At 45.5% G+C, this 23,861-nt stretch overlaps 1 protein-coding gene across 1 annotated transcript; it reads right to left on the reverse strand.

Annotated features, from left to right (window-relative positions):
- Nucleotides 1-666: 666 nt before the first annotated feature.
- DLST (dihydrolipoamide S-succinyltransferase) lies at nucleotides 667-23,607 on the reverse strand. Its single transcript, XM_066273767.1, has 15 exons — nucleotides 23,491-23,607; nucleotides 22,880-22,913; nucleotides 20,243-20,291; nucleotides 16,571-16,626; nucleotides 16,349-16,423; nucleotides 16,076-16,131; nucleotides 14,613-14,724; nucleotides 11,801-11,956; nucleotides 11,365-11,435; nucleotides 10,083-10,180; nucleotides 6,007-6,137; nucleotides 4,598-4,671; nucleotides 4,226-4,309; nucleotides 3,631-3,798; nucleotides 667-2,212 (listed from the first exon to the last, which is right to left on the reverse strand). Exons 1-15 carry the CDS (start codon nucleotides 23,551-23,553, stop codon nucleotides 2,078-2,080), a joined length of 1,362 nt encoding a protein of 453 aa, XP_066129864.1. The 5' UTR covers nucleotides 23,554-23,607; the 3' UTR covers nucleotides 667-2,077.
- Nucleotides 23,608-23,861: the final 254 nt, after the last annotated feature.

A 23,861-nucleotide genomic window follows, 5' to 3' on the forward strand; every position in this document is an offset into this window, starting at 1 on the left:
AAAATTCTAATTCCTTTCATTGAACCCAATTTTTTTTTCCTACCTCCTAACTTTAGATCTTCCCTCTGGGAGCCACTTTGTTCCTGTGACAGACCTTCATACAGAGATGGCAAGATCAGCAGGCAGGGACTGTGTGGCAAGACCAGGCTGTATGTAAGTCTGGAAGCCATCACGAGCCTGTCACCTGGAGTCAGTCTAGGTCAGCACCCAACTGTCCACCCTTCCGCACAGGCCACTGCTCCTGGGAGCTCATCTATGCTCATCTGTTCTTATTGACCTTGAGCATCTTGGTACACATGTGGCAATCAATTCCAAAATGTGAAAATTAAAGTGTTGTCCCACGTCTCCCCAATCCATCCCAGAAATAGAGCAAGCCCCCCAAAAATGCAAGTGTGTTAGTATTTGAAGGGGCTTCTCAAAGGCGGGAACCAGTCAAGACTATTGCTTGCCAGCTCAAGGGGCCCGTCCGTCAGCAGGAAGCCAGGGCACTGTCCTGGCTGGCAGACGACCACAGTTCCATTTTCTGTCAAATTAGTACCATGTTCACTTATTTCAAAAGTTGGATTGATATCACTGGGTAAGCAGAGGGACATGTGGCTTCCAATGCAAACAATCAGTGCTGGAGACATAACCTCAGTAACCAAAGGAACACAGAAGCAGCAGGAACCCTCTTTGAGAACATTTGCCCTTTAATTTGCATTTAAAATCAGTTTCTTTAAATATTTCAGTTACAAGTTCTGAATAGTGAAGACATAGATGCTGCAGGCACTCAGTATTGGCTCCATCCCTTCCCCCCACCCCATCCCCCAGACCCTGCTTCTTCGCTGGGGACACAAATGGGCACTCTGCACTAAGTAAATGGCTTCCCGTGTCAGGTGTCAGCAGCCTCAGGCCGGAATGCAGCTGGATTCAAAGCAATGAAGCCTGGTAGCTTTCAAGACGAGACGTGTGCATTTAAGCATGTTCCAAGGAATTCCCATGATTGTGCCCAGACCCAACAGCAGTACCTGAGAGGTGACACTGGTCACTTCCCCATGTACTAGCATCTTGGGGCTGGTTTCTACCACAGTCATCCTTCTAGACCTGCGCTCTGCAGAGAAAGAGCTGAGCAGGACACAGGAAGGAACAGAACTGCCTCCCCACCACGTGCATATACCAACAGAATCTAAAAGCTCTAGGGTCTGAGCCAGGCCACAGGAAGCCTCCCTCCCCCCGATTTCCACCAGGCTCCAGTGCATCCTCCACTGCTGTGATGTGCTAGAAGCTGCTCTAAATGAGAACAATGTGCTAGAATGGTTCCTAGCAACCTGGGAAGGTTGGCACAACCACAGCTGTGTGCCTGAGCCAGAGTGGGACTTCCTGGTGAGAGACTGTGACAGAGTGTGAGGGCAGGCCTGGTCCTGTTCCCTTGTTTACAATTTATGACCTCAGGGGGCATCTGCCCTCTCTCCCTCCACACTGCCAACATCTCCCACCCCTCCCCAGGTCCCCTGGCCTGTGCTTCCTGGAAGAGGTAGAAGAGGCTTCTTGAAGTCAATGACAGCTGAGACAAGGTGCATGTAAGCAGCAAAGCAGCACCTCTTGGCCGTGGTCAATGCCTCCACACAGGTGGTTGAACCAAGTGAGAATGCGCACAGCCAGGCCAGAGGCTGCCCTGAGCTTGGGAGGCACAGCACCCTCCTAGGCAGCTCTGGAGAAGATACTTTCAAAAGACTGAAAATCACATGGTCCCCAGTGGTTTCCCTATAGTATGCTGGCACAGGGGAGAAGCAAAAGGACCTCTGCAGAGGGCTAATGGAAGAAAGGCAGGCTATTAATGAGCATCCATTAAGGCTCTCTCTCTCTCAAGCCTAATGAAATAAGATATTCGAGGTTGAGAGGGGTGCAGAGAGGGAGAGAGCCTGGCAGGAACACCAAGAAAAGGCCTGCGACTGCTGGTTACATAGTGCCCTGGCTTCCTTGTCTGAGGCCAACAGCATGTGCCTGTCGCCAGGCTAACCCGGGATCCACATGGGGGCAGGGAGAAGACTGGTTTTCAGTTCCTGCATGGTCAATATGTTGGGTGTGTGACTTCCTCCTAAAGGTCTAGTAGGAGGATTCTGGGATCCTCTACCGCTGCCTTGATTTTGCGGAGGAAAGTCACCGCCTCTCTGCCATCGATCAACCGGTGATCATACGTCAGTGCCACGAACATCATGGGCCGCACCTCCACCTACAGAGATGAGAAGTTTACAGATTTGTCTGCCGTAGAGAAAAAGCCCCGATAGAGTGAGGAAATGAGAAAAGCACAACCCATAGGCAAGTTCCCAGTTCCTTTCCTGTTGATGTTGCTTCTAGATACAATATTTTCAGACTAAGCCTTATCCTTAGCATAAAGCTCCCTCATGTCCCCCACTCAGGAACAAAGCTTAACCAAGAAAACAGAAGTCTCCTCACAACTGCCTTTTTAAACATGCTCTGCCCGTTGTTTTATTTATTGATTTTTAAGAGACAGAAATTTCTATTTGTTGTTCCATTTATTTATGCATTTATTGGTTGATTCTTGTGTGTGCCCTGACTGGGGATCAAACCCACAACCTTGGCTATCGGGACAATGCTCTAACTGGCCAGAGCGTGCCTATTCGTCTGTTTTCTATAGGAAAACTTTCCCCTTTGGTTCTGGCTGCTGTAGTTACTTTCTTAGGGTTATAATTTAAATAAAAATTTAAGCTTGTGGTCCACAGTCCTGGCCGGATAACTCGGTTCGTTAAAGCACTGACCCCAATGTTCCAAGATTGCGGGTTCAATCCCCAGTCAGGGCACACAGAAGAATCAACCAATGTCAAACAACAAATCAATTTTTTTTCTTTCTCTCCCTTTCTTTCTAAAAGCAATAAATTAAAAAAAAAAAAAACCTGGGTCGGCAAATTCTCTGAAATTATAAGCAAAGTTGGGTGTGTGAGCATTATCAGAGAAGACCTACCATTTTTCAAAATCACAAAGGAGTTCATGACCCAAAAAGGTTCTAAACACAGTCCCAGAAAACCTTTCTTACGGACATGTCTTCCAGGACAGGCCCCCCCCCTTGATTTTTATCCCCGAACTTCCAGGGGACCTCTAAGCTTTATCCTACACTTGGCAGCTCATAAATCTCTCCTGCATTGTTACCCTCTGCTTCCCAGGGCAAGGGCCAGGTCTCCGACAGTATCCCCACTCCTCACCGCAGTGTTTGCACCCGCTGGTCCCTGGATGGACCCGCCAAACTGTCATGCCACACAAGAGTGAAGCACCCGATGTTGCCTGAAGGCTACAGACCCCGACAGCACCCAGAGAATGAAGCCTGCTGAGCGCCCAGCACGAGGGAGTGAGCTTCTCAGCTCACTGCTCCTTAAACTTTAATGGGCGCAGCAGCATCTGCAGCCTCTGCTTCAACAGGTCCGGATGGAGGCCCAAGAATTTTGCATTTCTAGTAAGTTCCCCGATGATGTTTATCCACACACCACAATTTAAGAATCAGTTCCTTAGCTATTAATTAGGAAGTAGGAGATGAAATGTATGCCTGAAATTATAGTGAGTCTTTTATAATTAGCATCGAGTTTGATTTCCCTCCCATCGCCTAGCCCCTAGGACACTAACAGTGATGGTTCTTACCTTGCCCCCCACGGCTACCGGCCTATCAAAGATGGCGTGCATGCCCAGGATGGCAGACTGAGGGGGGTTGATGATGGGTGTTCCAAAGAGGGAGCCAAAAACGCCTCCGTTGCTGATGGTGAAAGTACCACCATCCATATCTTCAATGGCAAGTTCATTCTTCCGGGCCTATAAACAGATTTCATAGTTGAAAAATAAGGTCATTTGAGCTTTCTTCACCTAAAGGAAGTCCCGAAGGCTCTTAACGAAAATCAACAGTCCAAGCTCTAGCTTCAACATGAGAGCCGTAGGCGGCACTGCCAAAAACATGAAAGTTGTTCGGCTAAAGTGCCGGTGACTGGCGCTCCTGCGGAGGACAGGCACACGCCTTCAGGCCCTTTCCTTCTCCAGCAGGTCTCACCTGCTGAGATCTTCAGTCTAAGCACATGCTAAGCGGTCAGTGAGCTGCCTGCCAGCCTGTGGGTGGGTGGCCGTGCAGTCCGCAGGGACCCCAGGGAGGCTCCAGCTCCTGAGCACTGCTTCCTAGTCACCCCACCTTCCCCGGCCTCTTCCCTCACTGCCCAGCAGCTGACACGCGTGCTGCGTTCTACTTTACCTTCTCTCCCAGTTCATTGATAGTCCGCTCAATGTCCGCGTAATTCATGGTCTCCACATTCCTGATGACGGGAACCACCAGACCCTAATGAAAGCGCAAAGCTGTCTTCAGTTGCAGATTAACAGTGAGTGCCCTTTACAGTTTACAACTCCATTCATTAAGTCAACGGTCTCCCCTCCCCAGAATATCTTAATGTGATGAACAGAGTCTAAAATGTTTAGGCTTGACATTAAAAGAATGTGGTATGATCTAAAACAGGTTACTCTTTTCCTAACTCCCTTCTAAAAAGACAATTACAGACATGACTTATGCCAAGGTGTCTGCTGCTTCACACAAATAAAACCGAGCCCCCCAGCTCCTGCCCCAGCATACCCGTGGGGTGGCCACCGCAACACTGATGTCAATATAATCCCTATACACCACCTCTTTGGTTGCATCGTCAATCACTACGAGAGAAAAAACACATGTCATATACAACTCCCGGGGCCTAGGCTAATGACGCAGTATTTGCATTAACAGAGTAAAAATCCACAGTGCGTGGTACCGTGTGGGCTGAGCAACCAGCATGGAAAGCACTGCATTACAGGCGGCAAAGTGCTCTTACTCCCATGCTCCCCGGTCATAACCTCTCCCAGGTGCCCTACTGTGCCCAAGCGCCTGAGCACAGGAGCCTCCGTTTCTCTGGCAGCCCCCAGAACGGCTCAATACACTGGCGCTCATACGTAAGGACGCAGGAAGTTCCTGTTAACGAGCTCTTCCTTAGCTAGGTTTTAAAAGTGGTTCTAAAAAGGCAAATTAGCAAAGGGGGCGGGAGGTGCTGCCCACTCACACAAAGGGGGCAAGGCAGGAGGGAAGGCTCTTTCTAGGAGGCTCAGGAGGAGACAGGGGTCTGGCTTTAATGTTGCAGCTTGAGATAGCAAAGAGCAGCTGAAAACTTAGGTCTAGTACTCATGAAAAAATACAGGCTTGAGAATCTTTTCCACAGCATGTATACATTGTCTTGTTAGATAAAGACACCCAGGAAAGGAGTGTAAAGTAACAAAGAGGCCAGGAGAACTCAGAAATGTCTACATGTACGGGCGGGCAGGAAGATAGAGAGAGCCCACCAGGAAGCAGGAGAAAAATGGAAGAAACCAGGAGATACATATATGAGCAAAACAAAGACCTTCTGTCTACCCAGAGCATATCATGTGATGGAAGGGAGCAGGGCTTTATCTCTAGGGGCCCCGGCACTGCTGAGGGTGGCACAGGTGTCCGTGTCATCTCCCCTCTCCAGTCTTCCAGGGAACAGAGAAGTGTCTCAATAGGTCAACATTTCAAAGACATAGGTGAGTAAAACAAGAAAAATGAGCACTAAGTCCATGAAAGAGGGGCCAAACCCAAGGCCTCCCAATGAGGCCCATCAACCAGAAATCAAAGGTCACCCTGGAGCCTACGCCACGTGCAGAAGTCAGGCCTCACGACAGCAGACCGTTAGGAAGGGCGGTGCTAGACAGGACATGTGCTTCCACCCAGACACGAGAAGCCTGAAGAGCTGAGCTGGCCAAGCACTCCCAAGCTATGCACTGGGAAGGGAAACCATTCTGTCCCTTTAATGGGGACAAAGTCATTGTGATACTATTTTACAAAGGCGGATCAAGAAATGCCTGGGCAAGACACTCACGTTTTCACAGGTATAAAATGAAGTCTTGGCCTGTTGACCCCATCTTTGTGTCTGAGTGTGGGAGCAGGTCTGTTCATGCACATCCTCCCAGGCCCTCGGCAATGCCGGCACAACTCACCTGCATTTACAACAGGCTGCTCCTGCAAGGCAAAGGCTGAGGCCTTCACAAAGGCCGACATGAAGCCCAGTTTGAGGTTATGTTTCTTCAGAAAAGCATCTTTGTGCCGGGCCCGCATCTCCTGGATGTTACTGCAAAAACACATTACAAAACAAACTGACTGAAAATGAAGCCTTGATTTTGGCTATTATGCTGGTTTCTAACTCCATGTACACAATTGGGTAAGCTTTTTCCCTCACTCTGTACCCTAAGTTCAAGTTTTGAAATAATCCACTAAAGGTCAATGCAATAACCTTTGTTCCTTTATAAAAATACCTGGATACAAAGGAATAAGGTCAAAACTATCTTTACGGTGGGCTGATCCCTATGCAAGCTCCTTCATACTCCAAAAGTCACTACTTCAGTGACAGATATCATAACAAGAGATCACACAGCAACCAACATCCTTGCCCCGGATGAGAAAGTGATTTCTAGCTACACTAATATCATGAGCTATCTACCCTAAAAAAAATTTTTTTAGAATAAAGTCTACTAAACAAGCAATATTATTTTTATTAGAATTATTTCCAAAAAACCATCAAACCTGACTATGACTTACTTGTGACATGCACTCTATTTCCTAATTAGTGACAACACCCCCCCCCAAAAAAAAACCCCACAAAAACTCCACAGGAATATGGGCTCTGGGTGAGCAAAAGCAGTCATAGATGGGAGGGTATAAAGCAGTGTTCTGGTAGGCTGATGGGAAAGTCAGGAGACTCATTCTTCATCTCCCCGGAGTTAGCAGTTCCAGGCACTTGCTCCTTCAAACAGGTGCCCCACCACATGTGAGGGTCAATGCTGGCCACAGAGATACAAAGAGAAGAAAGACACAGCCCTTGCCCTCAAGGGATCAGTTGAATGGATGTGGTTTCCTTAGTACTGAGAGAAGTGACCCTGGGTGAGCCTAGGCGTCTGAAGTCTGAGCAGCAGTGCCTGAGAAGCTCTGCAGCGGGACCAGCCTTTGTTCCTTCAGGACTGGTTTTTCTACGTGCACGTCACATACATACTGCAGTCAGTGGGAAATGGCCTTCCCATCACTTTGCTGAGGAAAACTTCAGTGTTTATCGGAATACAGTTCTGTGATGGAAATTGAATTTAACTTTATCTCAGGCCCAAATGCTCAGTTCCCCTATAATGGCCTAATTCGACATTAGCCTGAAAGATAAGATGATATAACTTGAACTCCCCCTTTCAGACCTTTTTTTAAAAAGGAAGTTTTCCTAGGGGGACTGATTGAGTTTAAATGTTTGTTTTCCTGAGTCTAACCTTATTTAGTGCTAGAATTACCACTCTAAAGACATTACTGGTTCCCAAGACACAAGAGCTGCAGAAGAGGGAAAGAGAAGTGATAAAACATCTCTGCTCTCAAAGCTGCCCCAACGCTGCTGTCTGGTCATTAAGTAGTTTCTATTTCAGAGCTCTGTCCTTGGAGGCAGAGGCTGGGACAACAGGGAGAGGAGAAGGTTTCTCAGAAAGGCCCCTATGGGTTAGCTGATCAGCACAAGACCCAAAGGGCATTCGATCTAAACCAGATTACTGACTGCAGCGAGACCCCAGGCCATCATTAAGTGACACCTCGGTCAGCTGCTAAAAGGAGATCCAACTATTACTCCTACTTTCCAGTCAAAGCTGTTGAGCCAACTGCCTCTTTCAAGTCCACAAATATTTACGTATTTTGTCTTAAGAAACTGGGTAGAATTTCAAAGTCCAATTCAATTTATTCACAATTTGGCCCTAATGCATTGAAACCTAAGCTGCAGACTTTGTGACTCATTAGTCAAGGTTCTTCCCTACTAGCTTGAATGATATCCAATCTTTTCAGGAAGCTTCACAACAAATGAATGACATCTAGTGAAACAGGGCTCTCCTCTGAGAACTCCACCAGAGTACACTGTCCAAGACCATTCCCTTCTCCATACTTTTCACATCCCTTTCAAAGGAAAACAAATTTCCCCAATAAAAAATAGACTAGCAGACTAAACACTGAGGACCAAAAGAAACAAAGAGATGACCTGAAGAACTGACGATTTACCCAGGGTTAAACAGAAACTCTTACCCCTGGCCTCCCACCCCTCCTCATGCATATTCCTCACAGCAGACTTCTCACATGTGTCTTGTACTTTCCTGTCTGTGTCAAGCCCACATTGCTAACAGCGCCTGGAATGATCTTTCTCCACTTGTTACCTGTGTCAAAATGCTAGTTGTTCTCTTTCTTTCTTTCTTTTTAGTGACAGAGTCAGATAGGGACAGGCAGGAAGGGAGAGAGATGAGAAGCACAGAGAGACAGATAGGGACAGGCAGGAAGGGAGAGAGATGAGAAGCACAGAGAGACAGATAGGGACAGGCAGGAAGGGAAAGAGATGAAAAGCACCAACCCTTTGCTGCAGCACCTTAGTTGTTCACCAACCGCTCTCTCATGTGTGCCCTGACTGGGGGGCTACAGCAGAGTGAGTGACCCCTTGCTCAAGCCAGCGACCTAGGGCTCAAGCCAGTGACCTTTGGGCTCAAGCTAGTGACCATGGGGTCATGTCCATGATCCCATGCTCAAGCTTGTGAGCCCATTGGGCTCAAGCTAGATGAGCCTGCACTCAGGCCAGTGACCTCGGGGTTTCAAACCTGGGTCCTCCGCATCCCAGTCTGATGCTCTATCCACTCACTGCACCACCGCCTGGTCAAGCATGCTCTTTCTTCGAGCAAGCCTCTCTTGACCCACCGTCTCTACTTCTGCCCTCCATCTCAAAAACAAATTATCTAATTCTTTTGTACCCTTCTGATACTTGTTTTTCTAGATTTTACTTTGAGTTTATCCACATTAGACAGTAACTTCTAGAACAGTAGAAGCTCTTTTCACTCACTTTTGTACCTTCCTCATATACTTACAATATCTTGTACACAGTAAATGCTCAAAAAATATTAAATTTAACTACAGTATATTCTCGAGGGAGGGCAGTAAAAAGGGACAAATATATGGTGATGAAAAATGATCTGACTTCAGGTGATGGGCACACAATGCAATCAACAGTTCAAATGCTATAGAGATGTTTACCTGAGACCTATATACCTTTTTCTTTTTAAGATTTTACTTATTGATTTTTACAGAGAGAGAAGAGAGAGGGACGGGAAGCAAGAAGGATCAACTCATAGTTGCTTCACTTTGGTTGTTCATTGATTGACTGCTTGTCATATGTGCCTTGACTGGGCAAGTTCATGATTTCTAACTCGTGACCTCGGCATTCCAGGTCAACACTCTATCCACTGTGCCACCACAGACCAGGCTAGACCTATGTACTCTTATTGATCAATGTCATCCCATTAAATTTAATTTCTAAATTTAAAAATAAATTTAACTACATTCTCTTCTCTAAAGTGCTGGTAGTTGTAAACATCAAAATCTTGAAGAAAAGAGGTGAATCAACAATTAGCTTACTACAGAAATGAGTATATAGTAAGTCCTCACTTAACAGTGTTAGGTATTAACATTGGTAGGTTCTGTGACTTTAAGCCAAATGATATATAAAGACACCAATGTTACCATAGGCTAATTAATACAAATAAGAACTAAGTCCCTATGGCACCTCAACATTATAACAAAACAACATTATTTGAGGACCAACCATACTGAATTAGTCCTTTTAGTTAATATCCTGAGGTTTTCTTTTAAAAACACAACTTTTTCCTTCTCATCATCAGAGCTGGGAAAGATGAAAGTTAATACAAGCCTATGCCTTTTCACCCACACAATTCTGAGTCGCTTAGAAACATACATAAGGGACAGTCACCGTGAGAAAGAAGCAGGGAGGGTGCCCTGGCTCCGGGCACTGTCAAGTGCTTCTCCTTCCCAGTGGGCAGGCCTCGGCATAGCCTTCTTGGCCTGGTTGCCCTACCTCTACTTGGCAACTCAACACTAGTCATCAGAGTTCAAGACTATTGCCAATCTCATTTATCAGAAATCACAAGATTTAGGTGAGGACTGGGGCAATTTCAAGTACTCTCCAAGAAAAGGGGAACGGAAATAAGAGGATTAGAGCTCTCACCTCATGTCAATCTCGTTGAAAGTTGTCAGCATTGCACACGTATTCTGGGCTTCCTTCAGACGCTGAGCAATACGCTGCCGCATCCTGTTCATCTTCTCCTGAAAGTCCAAGTGGGACAAGTACTGACAAGCTAGGTCTCTTTGGATCAAGCACTCCCCACCTGGTCCATTTCATCCCCTTGCCAGGTGTGGGGGGGGTCAGGACTATTAAGATCTAAGTACAGCCCTGGCCAGGTAGCTCAGTTGGTTATAGTGTCATCTCAATACACCAAGGTTGCAGGTTCTATCCCCAGTCAGGGCACATGCAAGACTCAACTAATGAATGCATAAATCAGTGGAATAACAGATCAATGTCTCCCCCACCCCAAATCAATAAATAAAAAAATAAAATAAGCTCTGGCTAGATAGCTTGATTTGTTAGAACACCATCCTGAAGCACACAAGTTGCAAGTTGAACCCCTGGTCAGGGCACACACAGGAACAGATCAGTGTTCTCTCTCTCTCCCCCCAGCCCACTAAAATAAGTAAACAAAAATAAAAATAAAAATCTAAGTACAATGAGAGCCCTAGGCTTCCTCTTTCCTGTGGTCTTGCTTCTCTGAGCATAAAAACGAGGAAACAAACAAAACTACTCATATGCACCTGAAGTTTAACCAAGAAAGGAGGTCCAGGAAATGGTTTGATTTAAAAAAAACAATTTATGAAAAGGAAGAGTGTGGTATAGGGCTAGTCGGCCCAGGGATCACTATAGAAAAGGCAATTTCTAGTGTTAAAGACTTGCATGAGAATAGCTACTTGTGGGATGGAAACTCACAAGCAATAAACTTTAGAGGCTGTAGTATTTTTAGGAGGTAATCTCAGGCAGGGGAACCCACACTCTTGACCATACTTCCTTGAGGTTTTATGTCTGCCCCTGACGGATACTGTGTAGCCCTCAGCTAGGTATCCCGGAAGTGTAGGAACAGAGCTCACTAAACCACCTCTCTGAAGTGTGTTAATGCACCCCCCCCACACAATACCAATAAGTTACCATCCCTGCAAATATTTTACTCACCCAAGACATTTCAGTGGTAGCATAACATACTAGGGAAAACCACTGGACAAGTGCTCACTCAGGTCCTAGTCCTATCATTTGAAAGCTCGTGACTATGAACAAGTTTCCCTGTCAAGGCCAAGAAAATAAGCAGCCAGCCCTTCAAAGGTAGGCACCAGCATCCCCACACTCCACTAAACTCAAGAGCAGTCCCTCTGCCTCTCTCCTGGAATGGTCCTCAGAGGCGTACCCGATGTTCTGAACGCAGACCAGCTCCCGGCTCGGCTACTGGACGAGCAGCAGTGGGTTTCACTGCAGACACTGAAAACGAAGAGAGGGGGTACAGCTGCATCAGAAAACGAAAGGAACCTTTACTGAGTATGTATGGTGCTTTCAGACTGTACTGTCACGTAATCGTCAAGATATTCTGAGGCACATTAGTCCCATTCCCACTTCACAAAGGAACAGTTAAGTAGTTAAGTAACTAGCCAAGTCACACAGCTATAAACAGAAAGCAGGGATGCACTCAGGTGTTCGGATACAAAGTCTAGCGTTCTTTCTACAGAGTAGCCAACAGAGCCTGCTCAGAGCTATGATTAGTCTCAGACTTTGCCCTGTGAAGAAACAGGACATTAGAAGAGATTGTTCTTCTCCCACATAAAGACAGGTGGGAAGTGGAGGCTCACCTGGTTTGCTGGCAGGAGGTTGGGAGGGCGAGGGCACTGGTGGCATCTGAGTGGGGATGGATGCTGCAGGGGGAGGAGGAACTGCTGGTGCTGCAGGTTCTGCTTTTGGGGCCGCGGCAGCAGGGGCTTCAGCTGGCTTGGCCTTTGCAGGAGCGGCTGAAAAACAAGAAAAAAAAAAAGCCATTGGCACTTTCTGGAACAGGAAGCAACCAAATCACAGATACTAAGCAGAATTTAGCAGTAAAAGCTCTGTCTAATCAACAAATGCTCACTGGGTATTTGCTATATAGTAAGGCACTAAGAGACAATAAAATAAGGCACCATTCTTCAATTCCCTAGGGCTCCTAGATGCCCCACCTCAGATTAACTGAATTCAGCTGCCTTCCTAATTTCACAAATATCTACTGATCACCATATTTAGCAAGTACCTACTAAGCCCATGGAAATGTAAACTTCCATGCAAAAAAACAACAAAAACCTAGGCCATTTAAGATGTTCAAAACATACATAAAAATAACCTACTTCTAGTCACGTAATACTAATAGTCTCATCTTTAATTTTAACATCACATCACATGTGGCATGATATTAACTATTAAAAAACAAAAGGCCCTGGCCAACTGGCTCAGTGGATAGAACGTTGGCCTGGTGTACGGACGTTCCAGGTTCGATTCCTAGTCAGGGAACACATGAGAAGCGACCACCTGCTTCTCTCCCCATCCCTCTCCCGCAGCCAGTGGCTTGACTGGTTCAAGCATCAGCCCCGGGCACTGAGGATAGCTAGGTTGGTCAGAGCATGTTAGATTCAAGTACCAGCCCCAGACAGGGATTGCCAGGTGGATCCCAGTCGGGGCACATGTGGAAGTCTGTCTCATAATCTCCCCTTTTCTCACTTAAAAAAAAAAAAAAAAAAAAAACTTAAATAATCAAAGGCTCATTTAGACTTAAAAGTTCAAAGCATTTCAACTAGGTCACAGTGGTCGGCAAACTCATTAGTCAACAGAGCCAAATATCAACAGTACAATGATTGAAATTTCTTTTGAAAGCCAAATATTTTAAACTTAAACTATATAGGTAGGCACATTCCTTATTGAGGTAGCGCCCGTACATGGTATTCTGTGGAAGAGCCACACTCAAGGGGCCAAAGAGCTGCATGTGGCTCGTGAGCCGTGGTTTGCCAACCAGGGATCTAGGATGGCTCATAAACCAAGTGGTCAAGGCCCTGGCCGGTTGGCTCAGCGGTAGAGCGTCGGCCTGGCGTGCAGGGGACCTGGGTTCGATTCCCGGCCAGGGCACATAGGAGAAGTGCCCATTTGCTTCTCCACACCCCCCTCCTTCCTCTCTGTCTCTCTCTTCCCCTCCCGCAGCCAAGGCTCCATTGGAGCAAAGATGGCCCGGGCACTGGGGATGGCTCCTTGGCTTCTGCCCCAGGCGCTAGAGTGGCTCTGGTCGCGCGGCAGAGCATCGCCCCCGGGGTGGGCAGAGCGTCGCCCCCTGGTGGGCAGAGCGTCACCCTTGGTGGGCATGCCGGGTGGATCCCGGTCGGGTGCATGCGGGAGTCTGTCTGACTGTCTCTCCCCATTTCCAGCTTCAGAAAAATACAAAAAAAAAAAAAAAAACCCACAAAAAAAACCCCCAAGTGGTCAAGTAATAAATTCACAAGGTCAATTAGATCCTTATTTTGATTTTACCCATCTAGACATTATATCTGGTTTCATATTTAAATTAGAACTCATTTTAAGGAATAAATGATCAGAAGGTGGAAATCTTTAACTGAAGATTCAATCTTCTTCCTTAGCTCTCTACTGCACATTCTTTCTATTCTGGGCTTCCATAGACCCCTGATCAATTTCAATGATTCAACCTGCCACATCTATACTATATAGTTTAACTATGAGAAAGAAAGAAACTTTAGTAGTCAGAGCATTTAACTGAGAATCAGAAAAACATACTTTCTTTTCTATTCTCTAATACTGACTGTAAGGTCCAGTTCAAATTCATTTCCTTAATTCCCATTTCTTCCCAAGAGAAATACCAACCCTCCCTACACTACACTGAATTCTCTATAATACATACCACGAAATATTGCTTCTTCTCACTTTAGAACACTGGCTCTCAGCCCTGGCTGTGTATCCAACTCACTTGGAGAGCAGTAAACACACACACACACACACCACTCTAATAGATAACCAAGACCTTATAACCCCAGATTTAATATATCAGAATCCCTGGACCATGGAGATTAGGCATCTGTATTATTTTTAAAGTCACCCTGTGATTCTGATGCCAGGACTATGAAGAAAAAAAAAATCACTGTCTTTAGAATCTTCTTGATTTTATCGTATCTTTAAGGTCCACCATAAGAAACATACATGGAAAGAACAGAGTATTATCAGGTTTATTTTTTTTAAATTTATTTTATTTATTCACTTTAGAGAGGAGACAGAGAGAGAGAGAGAGAGAGAGAGAGAGAGAGAGGAGAGACAGGGGGGAGGAGCTGGAAGCATCAACTCTCATGTGCCTTGACCAGGCAAGCCCAGGGTTTTGAACCAGCGACCTTAGCATTTCCAGGTTGACGCTTTATCCACTACGCCACCACAGGTCAGGCTATCAGGTTTATTTTAATACCCCTTTCTTCTAGAACTTGGCATTTAAAGTTCACATTATACAAATACCCTTCTTATTCCTTCAACTAAGGCAATAATTTGGCTGGAATGCCCAATTGTCTCTGAAGTATCAATGAATTAGTACATTATGCTCAGCTCCTATTCCAAGGGGCAATGCGAACACCTTGACCACCAAGAGAACTTTACCGGCAGTTTTCCTGAGTGTGAAAAGAGGAGTGCCCCCTTCTACTTTTCCTCCATCAGGTACCAAGAGAGCTTCGATAACGCCACTTGCCGGTGATGGAACCTGCACGGAAGTCTGGAAAAGAAAGACAGATGGAGAAAGAGTCCAAATTTTTGCTCAGCATTAGAGAATTGTATATAATTTCAAATATGAGTCACAGAGGTTATAACATAATATATGTAAGACCATGTACATAGAAACAGCAGGGCCACACTTTCAGAATAGGAGTATGACAAGTCTATATATACTATTGTAAAGATTCACCCTTTTTGTCCTTTCTCAGAAACTACATTAGAGCAACATTCAGTTCATGTGTTTCCAGGTGATACTTGAAAGACAACTGGCAATAAATCGCGTGTGCGCCCACACACGAAGCACTACAATACTACTATATACACCTAGAACAGTGATTTTCACTGGTGTGCCACAAGAATTTTTTTTTTTTTTACAGAGACAGAGAGAGAGTCAGAGAGAGGGATAGACAGGGACAGACAGAGAGGAATGGAGAGATGAGAAGCATCAATCATTAGTTTTTTCGCTGTGTGCTGCAACATCTTAGTTGTTCATTGATTGCTTTCTCATATGTACCTTGACTGCGGGCCTTCAGCAGACTGAGCAACCCCTTGCTTGAGCCAGCAACCTTGGGCTCAAGCTGGTGAGCTTTTTTTTTTGCTCAAACCAGATGAGCCTGCGCTCAAGCTGGTGACCTTGGGGTCTCGAACCTGGGTCTCCCGCATCCCAGTCTGGCGCTCTATCCACTGCGCCACTGCCTGGTCAGGCCCACAAGAATTTTTAAAACATGCAGTACCTGACAATTTAGAGCACTGACCTCTTTTTCCTCAAACTGTCAAATAAAAAAATGACAACAGCCAACACAACAACCATCAGTGTGAATGAATCAAAATTATACCAATTTTTTTGTCAGACTGGCAAAAAATATATTTTTAGTGTGCTGCAGAATCCTAGTAATTAGTTTACGTGTGCCATGAGATGAAAAAGATTGAGAATCGCTGACCTATAACAATCTAAACTTAAACTTTTAAAGCTTTTTTTTAAATGAACTATTTCATCATTTTTAAAACTATGTTTACAGCCACTTAAAAATTATCTTTAAACAACAGTTAAGTCCCTGGTCCTTTCATTAGGTTAAGAAACAAAGGAGAGCCTGGCCTGTGGTGGCGCAGTGGATAAAGCATCGACCTGGAATGCTGAGGTCACCGGTTCAAAACCCTGGGCTTACCTGGTCAAGGCACATATGGGAGTTGATGCTTCCTGCTCCTCTCCCTTCTCTCTCTCTCTCTCTCTCTCTCTCTCCCCCCCCCCACCTCTCTAAATTGAATGAAATCTTAAAACTATAAAAAAAGAAAAAAGAAAAGAAACCAAAGGGAGACCATACAAAATTGGCACTGGTATAAGAGAATCCTACCTTGTCAGTTTCAATCTCACAAACCACTTCATCTTCTGCAACTGTGTCTCCAACAGCTGAAAAGATAATCAAAGGCTACCTGTCAGGGGGGGCTCCAGTAGCCACAAAATCCCCTTTGGCAGGTATAAGACCCCTTTCCTATAGGACCAGGAGAAAGTACACCACGTGTAAAGAAAGGGTGGAGCCATAGGTTCCGATTATCATGGGGTGGGGGTTAAGAGGGGACGTTTAGAAAGTATTTAAACTTAAGAATTGAGAGGGCACTGATCTCACCTTTCTCCCACCTGACATCCCCTTCTGTGACAGATTCTGCAAACGCGGGGGTTTTGACTGTAATCACATCATCCTCTAGGAAAAGAGCAAAAAGAAAATTACACATAGTCTACGTATTTTTTTCCTTTTAAATTTTTTCCTTTAATTAAACTCAGACAATTGTTGCTCTTCCCATTAAAACTCCATTCCCAAGAAGGCGGGGAGCTGAGGGCAGGTACTTACTGCACACAGCCGTAGTTCTGAAGAAGCGAACACTGAAGACATTACTATTGTTAATGCTACAAAAGAAACATAAAAGTAAACTCCTTCAGCAAGAGAATCACTCACATTATAGGCACCACGGATCACCGTCCCTTTATATCCGTGATTCCTGACCAGGGGTGCACACCAGACACTGTCAGGCCCCATCCCCACGGATTCTGACTTGGCAGGTTTACAGATCATGGAGGACTTGCACGCCCTAAGTAGGCAGCTCATGTGTGAGTCTAGGACCCTATTCTGCAGTGAAATGCCAGCTTTCACAAAATACTCATACTGATTCTTTAAAAAAAAAAAAAGAAAGCATCTTGGTCCTTTGCACATCACCAAAAGAACTTAGCTTTCTGATTAGGTTTTTTTTCTTAATTAAATCCAAGTAAGATAAATTGCATGCCCTTGCGATACATGCAACTGTTCCAAATACAATGAAATTTTTGTCCACGATTGCAGATATTAGATTAAATAAAGCAGCTAGGTGAGACAGTTAACTCAGAAATAAAACAAGGTATTATTACACACCACACCACCCCCACAAAAAATAAACCTCATAAGGTATTTCCAGTGGTCGGAAAACTCGTCAACAGAGCCAAATATCAACAGTATCACAATTGAAATTTCTTTTGAGGGCCAAATTTTTTAAACTTAAACTATGTAGGTAGGTACATTCCTTATCGAGGTAGCGCCCGCACGTGGTATTTTGTGGAAGAGCCACACTCAAGGGGCCAAAGAGCCGCATGTGGCTCACGAGCCGCAGTTTGAGAACCAGGGTTTTGGACTCATTAAAGAGGAACCTCAAAAGAATAAGGCATTTTTTGATATGGCGCTAACTTTAAATAATGTAAACCAGAGAATGATGTCACTCTGCCTACAGGAAAGGGTTGACAGTGGTTACCTCTGGAGAGTAGGAGATGTAGGTATTACGGTATCTATGGCTATCTGTTACATACATGCACATGTTGAGTGATTTGGACTGATGGGGACTTTCACTTTCTATATTTCAGGACTGTTTGAATAGTGTATATCAAGCACTTTGATAATAGGAATGTAAAACATTTAAGTTGCCTTTTGGTATTTTTATCTTTATTACTGGGTTGTTGTGGGGTTTTTTTTCCTTTATGTCAAAATAACAACAAGGTCTACGTACAATCAAGGAGAAAAATACAGAACACAAAGTGTTCTGTGTAAAGTGTATAACCATGTGTAAGTCCATGGTCATGGGCAGGAATCAATGCGCACTGTGCAAATACAGAGACTGCTCTGAGAGGGCATCCCAGAACCTGGAGAACTGGCGGTCCCAGGGCAGAGGAGCCTGCCGGCGCTGGAGGACCAAGACAAGTCTTCTCATAGACACACTGTACTTCTGAACTACGTCAATGTACAACCTATTAAATAAAATCATAAAGCCAAAAATAGTTTTACACTAAAAGATCCTTTTAAATAAAGTGGGTACCTTAGTCATAGAAAAAATGCACAACACAGGAAATTATTAGATTAGGGTGATAGCCTAATTTAATATGTAATCTCACTGCTCAAAGTTAAAAGATTTTAAAAAATAATTTACTTTCAAATAGTTACTTGTATGTATTTATTGCATGGAGATTTGTGGTTGCCCCAATTTGAAACTGTAAATGAGTAGCACCTTTTTTTTTTTTTTTTTACAGGACAAAGACAGAGTCAGAAAGAGGGATAGATAGGGACAGACAGACAGGAACTGAGAGAGATGAGAAGCATCAATCATCAGGGTTTTGTTTTTTTTGTTTTTTTTTCTGAAGCTGGAAACGGGGAGAGACTGTCAGACAGACTCGCGCATGCGCCTGACTGGGATCCACCCCGGTACGCCCACCAGGGGGCGACGCTCTGCCCACCAGGGGGCGATGCTCTGCCCCTCCGGGCGTCGCTCTGTTGCGACCAGAGCCACTCTAGCGCCTGGGGCAGAGGCCAAGGAGCCATCCCCAGTGCCCGGGCCATCTTTGCTCCAATGGAGCCTCGGCTGCAGGAGGGGAAGAGAGAGACAGAGAGGAAGGAGAGGGGGAGGGGTGGAGAAGCAGATGGGCACTTCTCCTGTGTGCCCTGGCCGGGAATCGAACCTGGGACTTCTGCACGCCAGGCTGACACTCTACCACTGAGCCAACCGGCCAGGGCCAATCATCAGTTTTTCGTTGGACATCTTAGTTGTTCATTGATTGCTTTCTCTTATGTGCCTTGACCGTGGGCCTTCAGCAGACCGAGTAACCCCTTGCTTGAGCCAGCGACCTTGGGTCCAAGCTGGTGAGCTTTGCTCAAACCAGATGAGCCCGCGCTCAAGCTGGCAACCTCGGGGTCTCAAACCTGGGTCCTCCGCATCCCAGTCCAATACTCTATCCACTGCACCACCACCTGGTCAGGCACATTTTTAATCTCTAATATTTTCAACTATAAAAGTATTAGATGTTCACTGAAGAATATATGGCAATAGTTAAAAGAACATTTACAAGCCCGGCCAGGTTGTTCAGTGGGTAGAGTTGTCCTGGCACGCCAAGGTTGCAAGTTCGATCCCCAGTCAGGAAACACACGGTAAACAACCAATGAGCACACAACTATGTGGAACGAGTTGATGCTTCTCTCGCTCACTCTCTCTTTCACACGCTCACTCTTTCTCTCTCTTCCTTACTCCCCCCGCCTCAAACCAATGGGGGAAAAAGAAAAAAGAACATTTACAATGGGAGTACATCAGGCAATCAAAAATGGAGTCATTTTATAACCTGCTTTTTTTCACTTATCATATACTGTGAACATGATAGCATAGCTTAACCAATCCCTCCCTATTGTATGACCATTTTGAGAAATGGAATTACTAGATCAAAAGGTACACAAAGTTCAAAGACTTATGAATGCCAAACTGCCCTCCAAAAATAACAAAGGAATTCATACTTCCAGTACTAAGTGCATCATTTTCTCAAAAAAATCCAACTATGATGCACAGTGAAAAAGCTAATATGTTGACTGTTCAATTTTGAAGATTTTCTCTGTAGAAAAAGTACCTTGATAGCTGTTTAGTAGGTAACTAGAGAGCATCCTCTTACCACCACCTTGAAAATACTTGGAAGGCAAAGTAGCATTAAGCAACATTCATACACTGAAGTTAATCTGAATGAAACACACATGGGTGGCCTTTCTCCAAACACTGCATTATGCAATACTATGTAGCATTCCCTCCAAACTAGTCAAAGTCCCAGACTCAACTGACTAATCTTTTACTTTTACTGTTTCTAAAATGAGTAACTATGCTACATCATGAGGATGCTCTCAATCTCCACAATCAGTGTAACCTCCAGCCCCTCAGCTGCACTGTATCCAACCAGAATACTACATATTTAGAAGCACCCTTCTATATCTATTAACCATAAAAAGAGAGTTCCAACTTCACTTTCATTATAATCTAAAAGGACAGACACACTCTTGGTCCAGCACTTGACATGAGGTTGAAACTCAGGGTACATTACACACCAAAAATTAACATCAAGATTAGGTCCAGGACTCAACATAACACCTAAACTTCTAACTCTGGAAGCCAGTGAAGAAAGTAAATGGTCAAATTTAGAACCGGAATCTTAAATACCCCGTGGCCACATAACTGTACTACCCAGTGATACTTACACAATCTTCCTGCGGTCAGGGTACCCTGGTCCCTGACATAAGGAGATCCCTGCAAGAAACAAAACAGCTCTTAACCAACAACTCTTATCTTATAAAGGATACCTGTCTGTTCATCCCCTAACTCTGGGACAGCAGCATCAACTACAGGCAACAATATAATCTTTACCACACAGGGTTCTGCTTCTCAAACTTTTCCACCAAAGTAACCATAATGGCAAAGAGCAACGGGTATGCAGGGTTGAGAGTGGGTATGTGGTTAAGGAGGAAAGGGGAGAATTCTAAGGTCATAGCCTAAACTACCGTAGTTTTATCTTATTTACCTTAAAATTCATAAATTTTTCATATATGTTTTCCTAATGAAATGTCTCTACTCCCAAGACTTCAAAAATGTACAACTGAAGCTTAAGAAAGACACATAATGGCTTATTCTATAACCACATAAATCCTAATCTGAGAAGCAGTGGGAATGTTTGGTCTAGGTTTGTTTCCCTGGTTACTTAAAATGCAGTGAGCTGAAGTCTTATTGCTAAACCCTAGTAGCAAAGAGCAGGCGACTTTAGGCCCAGGGTTTCCAGCTTGTCCTAGGACCGAGCAAATAATTATCCTTCCTTTCAGTTTACCGTCTCTTTTCGAGCTCTTCTAGTTAGGTAACCCTCAACAGGTGGGAGCCCCCTTCTGCCCCACCACCCTTATCACAGATAACTGCTCTTCCCCCACTGATAACTTACTACTCCAGCTCTCTCACCTGAGCATGTTCTTTCAGTTTTTCCCATCTATTAACAACCCTTTCTGAGCCATGGGTCCAGGAGACAGCAAACGGGAGACACAGCTCTCTTACATGCCCACCTGCCCACAAACATCCCCAGGGTTTCAGAGTTAAATCAGTCACCTCTATGTCCAGCAGCCAATGATTGACTCTCTAGCACAAATCCCAAGTATACTAGCATGTCTTTGAGCTAGAACAGCCAGCTTTTAGAACCATGGTTCCCATTTAGAGTTCATCCTACAGCAAGTTTCATTTTTAGAGTGCTTTAGAGTTTATAAAAAAGCTTTCACATAATGACCTCATTTTGATTTTCATGTCTTACCACTCCCTGAAGTGAAACACCATCTGCCATTATTCCTATTTTATATATAAGCAGAGTTTCAAGAAGTTAAGTTACCAGCCCAAGGTGAAGCCCCGAGCCACAATGCAAACCTCAAGTATAAGGCTCTTTCCAGCCAGACAGATTTCCTTTCCATTTCTATGACCAGTCAAGTCCCTCCCTGCCTGAAAACCTTTGCACATGCAATTAATTTTGCCTGGAACATAGTCCTCTTGGATAACTCCCATGTACTCCTAAAGGCTTGACTTAAATGTTACTTCTTTGGGGAAGCCTTAACTGACATTCCCACCGTATTCTCCCCCTTCCCAAGCTGGGTGACTTTGTTCCACCCTCTCATACCCTGCACTTCTCTTTCACGGCAATCTTAATGTAAGTACACCCTTGTATGCATAATTGTGTATTTGCTGTTTCTCCAGCTACACATAAGAACCCTGAGGGTAGAGACCATCTGTATTTCTGTCACCTAGCATGACAACAAATGATCCTGGTGAGTACATGAGTCAGGTTGAAGAGTCAGGTAGACCTGGCTTAACCAATAGTTAGCTGAATGACCTTGGTCAAGGCACCTAACTTTTCTTAACTTGGGATTCTGCATATGTAAAATAGAATACTTCTTGTACTGTTTCTTAATGATTAACTGAAAAATTCACACAAAGCACTCAGAACTCTGCTTGGCACATAGGAAGCCCACAATAAGATCAACTCAACAAATATTTATTCCAGACATATAAAAAATTATTGGGATAAGCCTGACAGGTGGTGATGCAGTAGATAAAGTGTCAACCTGGCATGCTGAGGTCGCCAGTTCAAAACCCCAGGCTTGCCCAGTCAAGGCACACACAAGAAGCAACTACTACGAGTTGATGCTTCCCACCTCTCTCACCCCATCTCTCTCCTCTCTCTAAAATCAATAAATAAAATATTTTAAAAATAGTAATTACCGGAATAAAAATCTAAACTCCTTCCAATAGTCTCTATACCATCTTCTATCTCATGCCACTCTCTCCTTTAACCAAAATGCTCTGGCCAGATCACCTTTTTTCCGGTTCCGAAACACTGCTAAAGTCTCTCCTTTCTCGGGGACTTTGTACCCACTATTCCCTTTCCTTCTACTCTTCACTGGACTGGCTTCTGTCACATCCTCTGGGTAACAGCTTTAATGTCACCTATTAAAGAGGATTCTTCTATTCACCTTCATTTGCTTCCTTCTCAGCATTTAACCAAAATTTGTGATGGTTCACTTACTTAGCAATTTACACTTTGTCTTTCCCACTAGACTGTAAGCTCCAGGAGAGCAAGAATTTTCAACTGCTGTATCCCTAGGAAGTGTCTAGCTACTGCCCAACACACAGTAGAAACTTAGTAACTATGCACTAGATGAACAAATTATTGCTGTTATTACTCTACAGCATTTTGTTTCACTCCTATCTATCCTGAACATCACACGGAGAAACACACGCACCCGGATTTCCTCACATACTCCTCTGCCCATGAGGAGACACTATTAGGCGACAGCAAGAGTAAAACTTACCAGGCAGGGAACGTCTCCCTAGAGGGCAGTTCCCCTGTTGAGAAAGAAGACATTATCGACGTCACCCAACATGAAAGGAGGGAAAAAACAGCTTCCCCCCGACCCCCAAGTAAAGACTCAGAGCTATCCAGGTGCTGTGACAGGTAATCTCGTGATTCCAAAAGGTATGCAGCAGCCACGACTCTCAGTCTCTGACAGCACACTGTGCCTGCCAAACATCTCAACTTCCCACCGGGAGTGAATACCCACTGGCTTGAACAGAAGAGAAGGGACAGGCCCCAGGATCCCGTTGGGGGACCCGCGGTGCCTCCTCCCAACTCTGAGTCTCGTGTCGGGGCGTTCGCGGCTCTGGGTGGCTTCCCAACCCTCGGCACGGACGGTGGGTAACAGCAAGGGACGGTGCGCCAGATGCCTCGGGAAGGCAAGGGTCCGCTGGACTCCGCAAGACGGCCCCGCGGGCAACAGCGGTCCTGGGCCAGCCAGCCCGCGGCCTCTGCGTCCCGGTGCCCTTGGTGCATGGCCTGGCCGGCGCGCCACGCCTCTGTCCCAGCAGCCTGTCTGCCCACCGACGGGTTTCTCCCTCGCCGTGCCCCCAACCGGCCGAAACGTACCTTCTGGAAGGCGGAAAGCGAACGGCTAAATGCCCGGGACACGCAGCGGGACCGGGACAGCATCGCGGCAGCGGCGATGGCTGCGGAGCCGAGGGCGGGCGGACACCGGATATGGGGCCCGGCAATAACCGGAAGTGGGGCGGGCCGCGGCACCGGCCGCGCGCGGAGGGGTGTCCGGGACGAACCACTGGCGGGCTGGGGGACTGACGGGCAGCGCGGGCAGACCTCGCCTCCGTCCTGCTGTCCGCGCGGTGAACCCACAACTGTGGGGTGATTTGGGCGCCCGCTGTGCTGCCTGCGGGCCTGGGCCGGTCCCCCTGAAGGTGCCTACTGTCCAGCGACCAGGTTGTCCCCAGGGTCCTGCACCCCCC

This window comes from Saccopteryx bilineata, chromosome 4, assembly GCF_036850765.1.
Source record: "Saccopteryx bilineata isolate mSacBil1 chromosome 4, mSacBil1_pri_phased_curated, whole genome shotgun sequence".
Lineage (NCBI taxonomy): Eukaryota > Metazoa > Chordata > Mammalia > Chiroptera > Emballonuridae > Saccopteryx > Saccopteryx bilineata.

Excerpts from the sequence above, each read along its gene's own strand:
- DLST (XM_066273767.1), bottom strand. The coding sequence starts at position 23,553 with ATGCTGTCCCGGTCCCGCTGCGTGTCCCGGGCATTTAGCCGTTCGCTT. Across the intron at positions 16,627-20,242 it reads CCTGACCGCAGGAAGATTGT|CATTAACAATAGTAATGTCT; the intron begins GTAAGTATCACT and ends TTTCTTTTGTAG. Across the intron at positions 4,672-6,006 it reads GCAGCCTGTTGTAAATGCAG|TGATTGACGATGCAACCAAA; the intron begins GTGAGTTGTGCC and ends TTTCTCTCGTAG.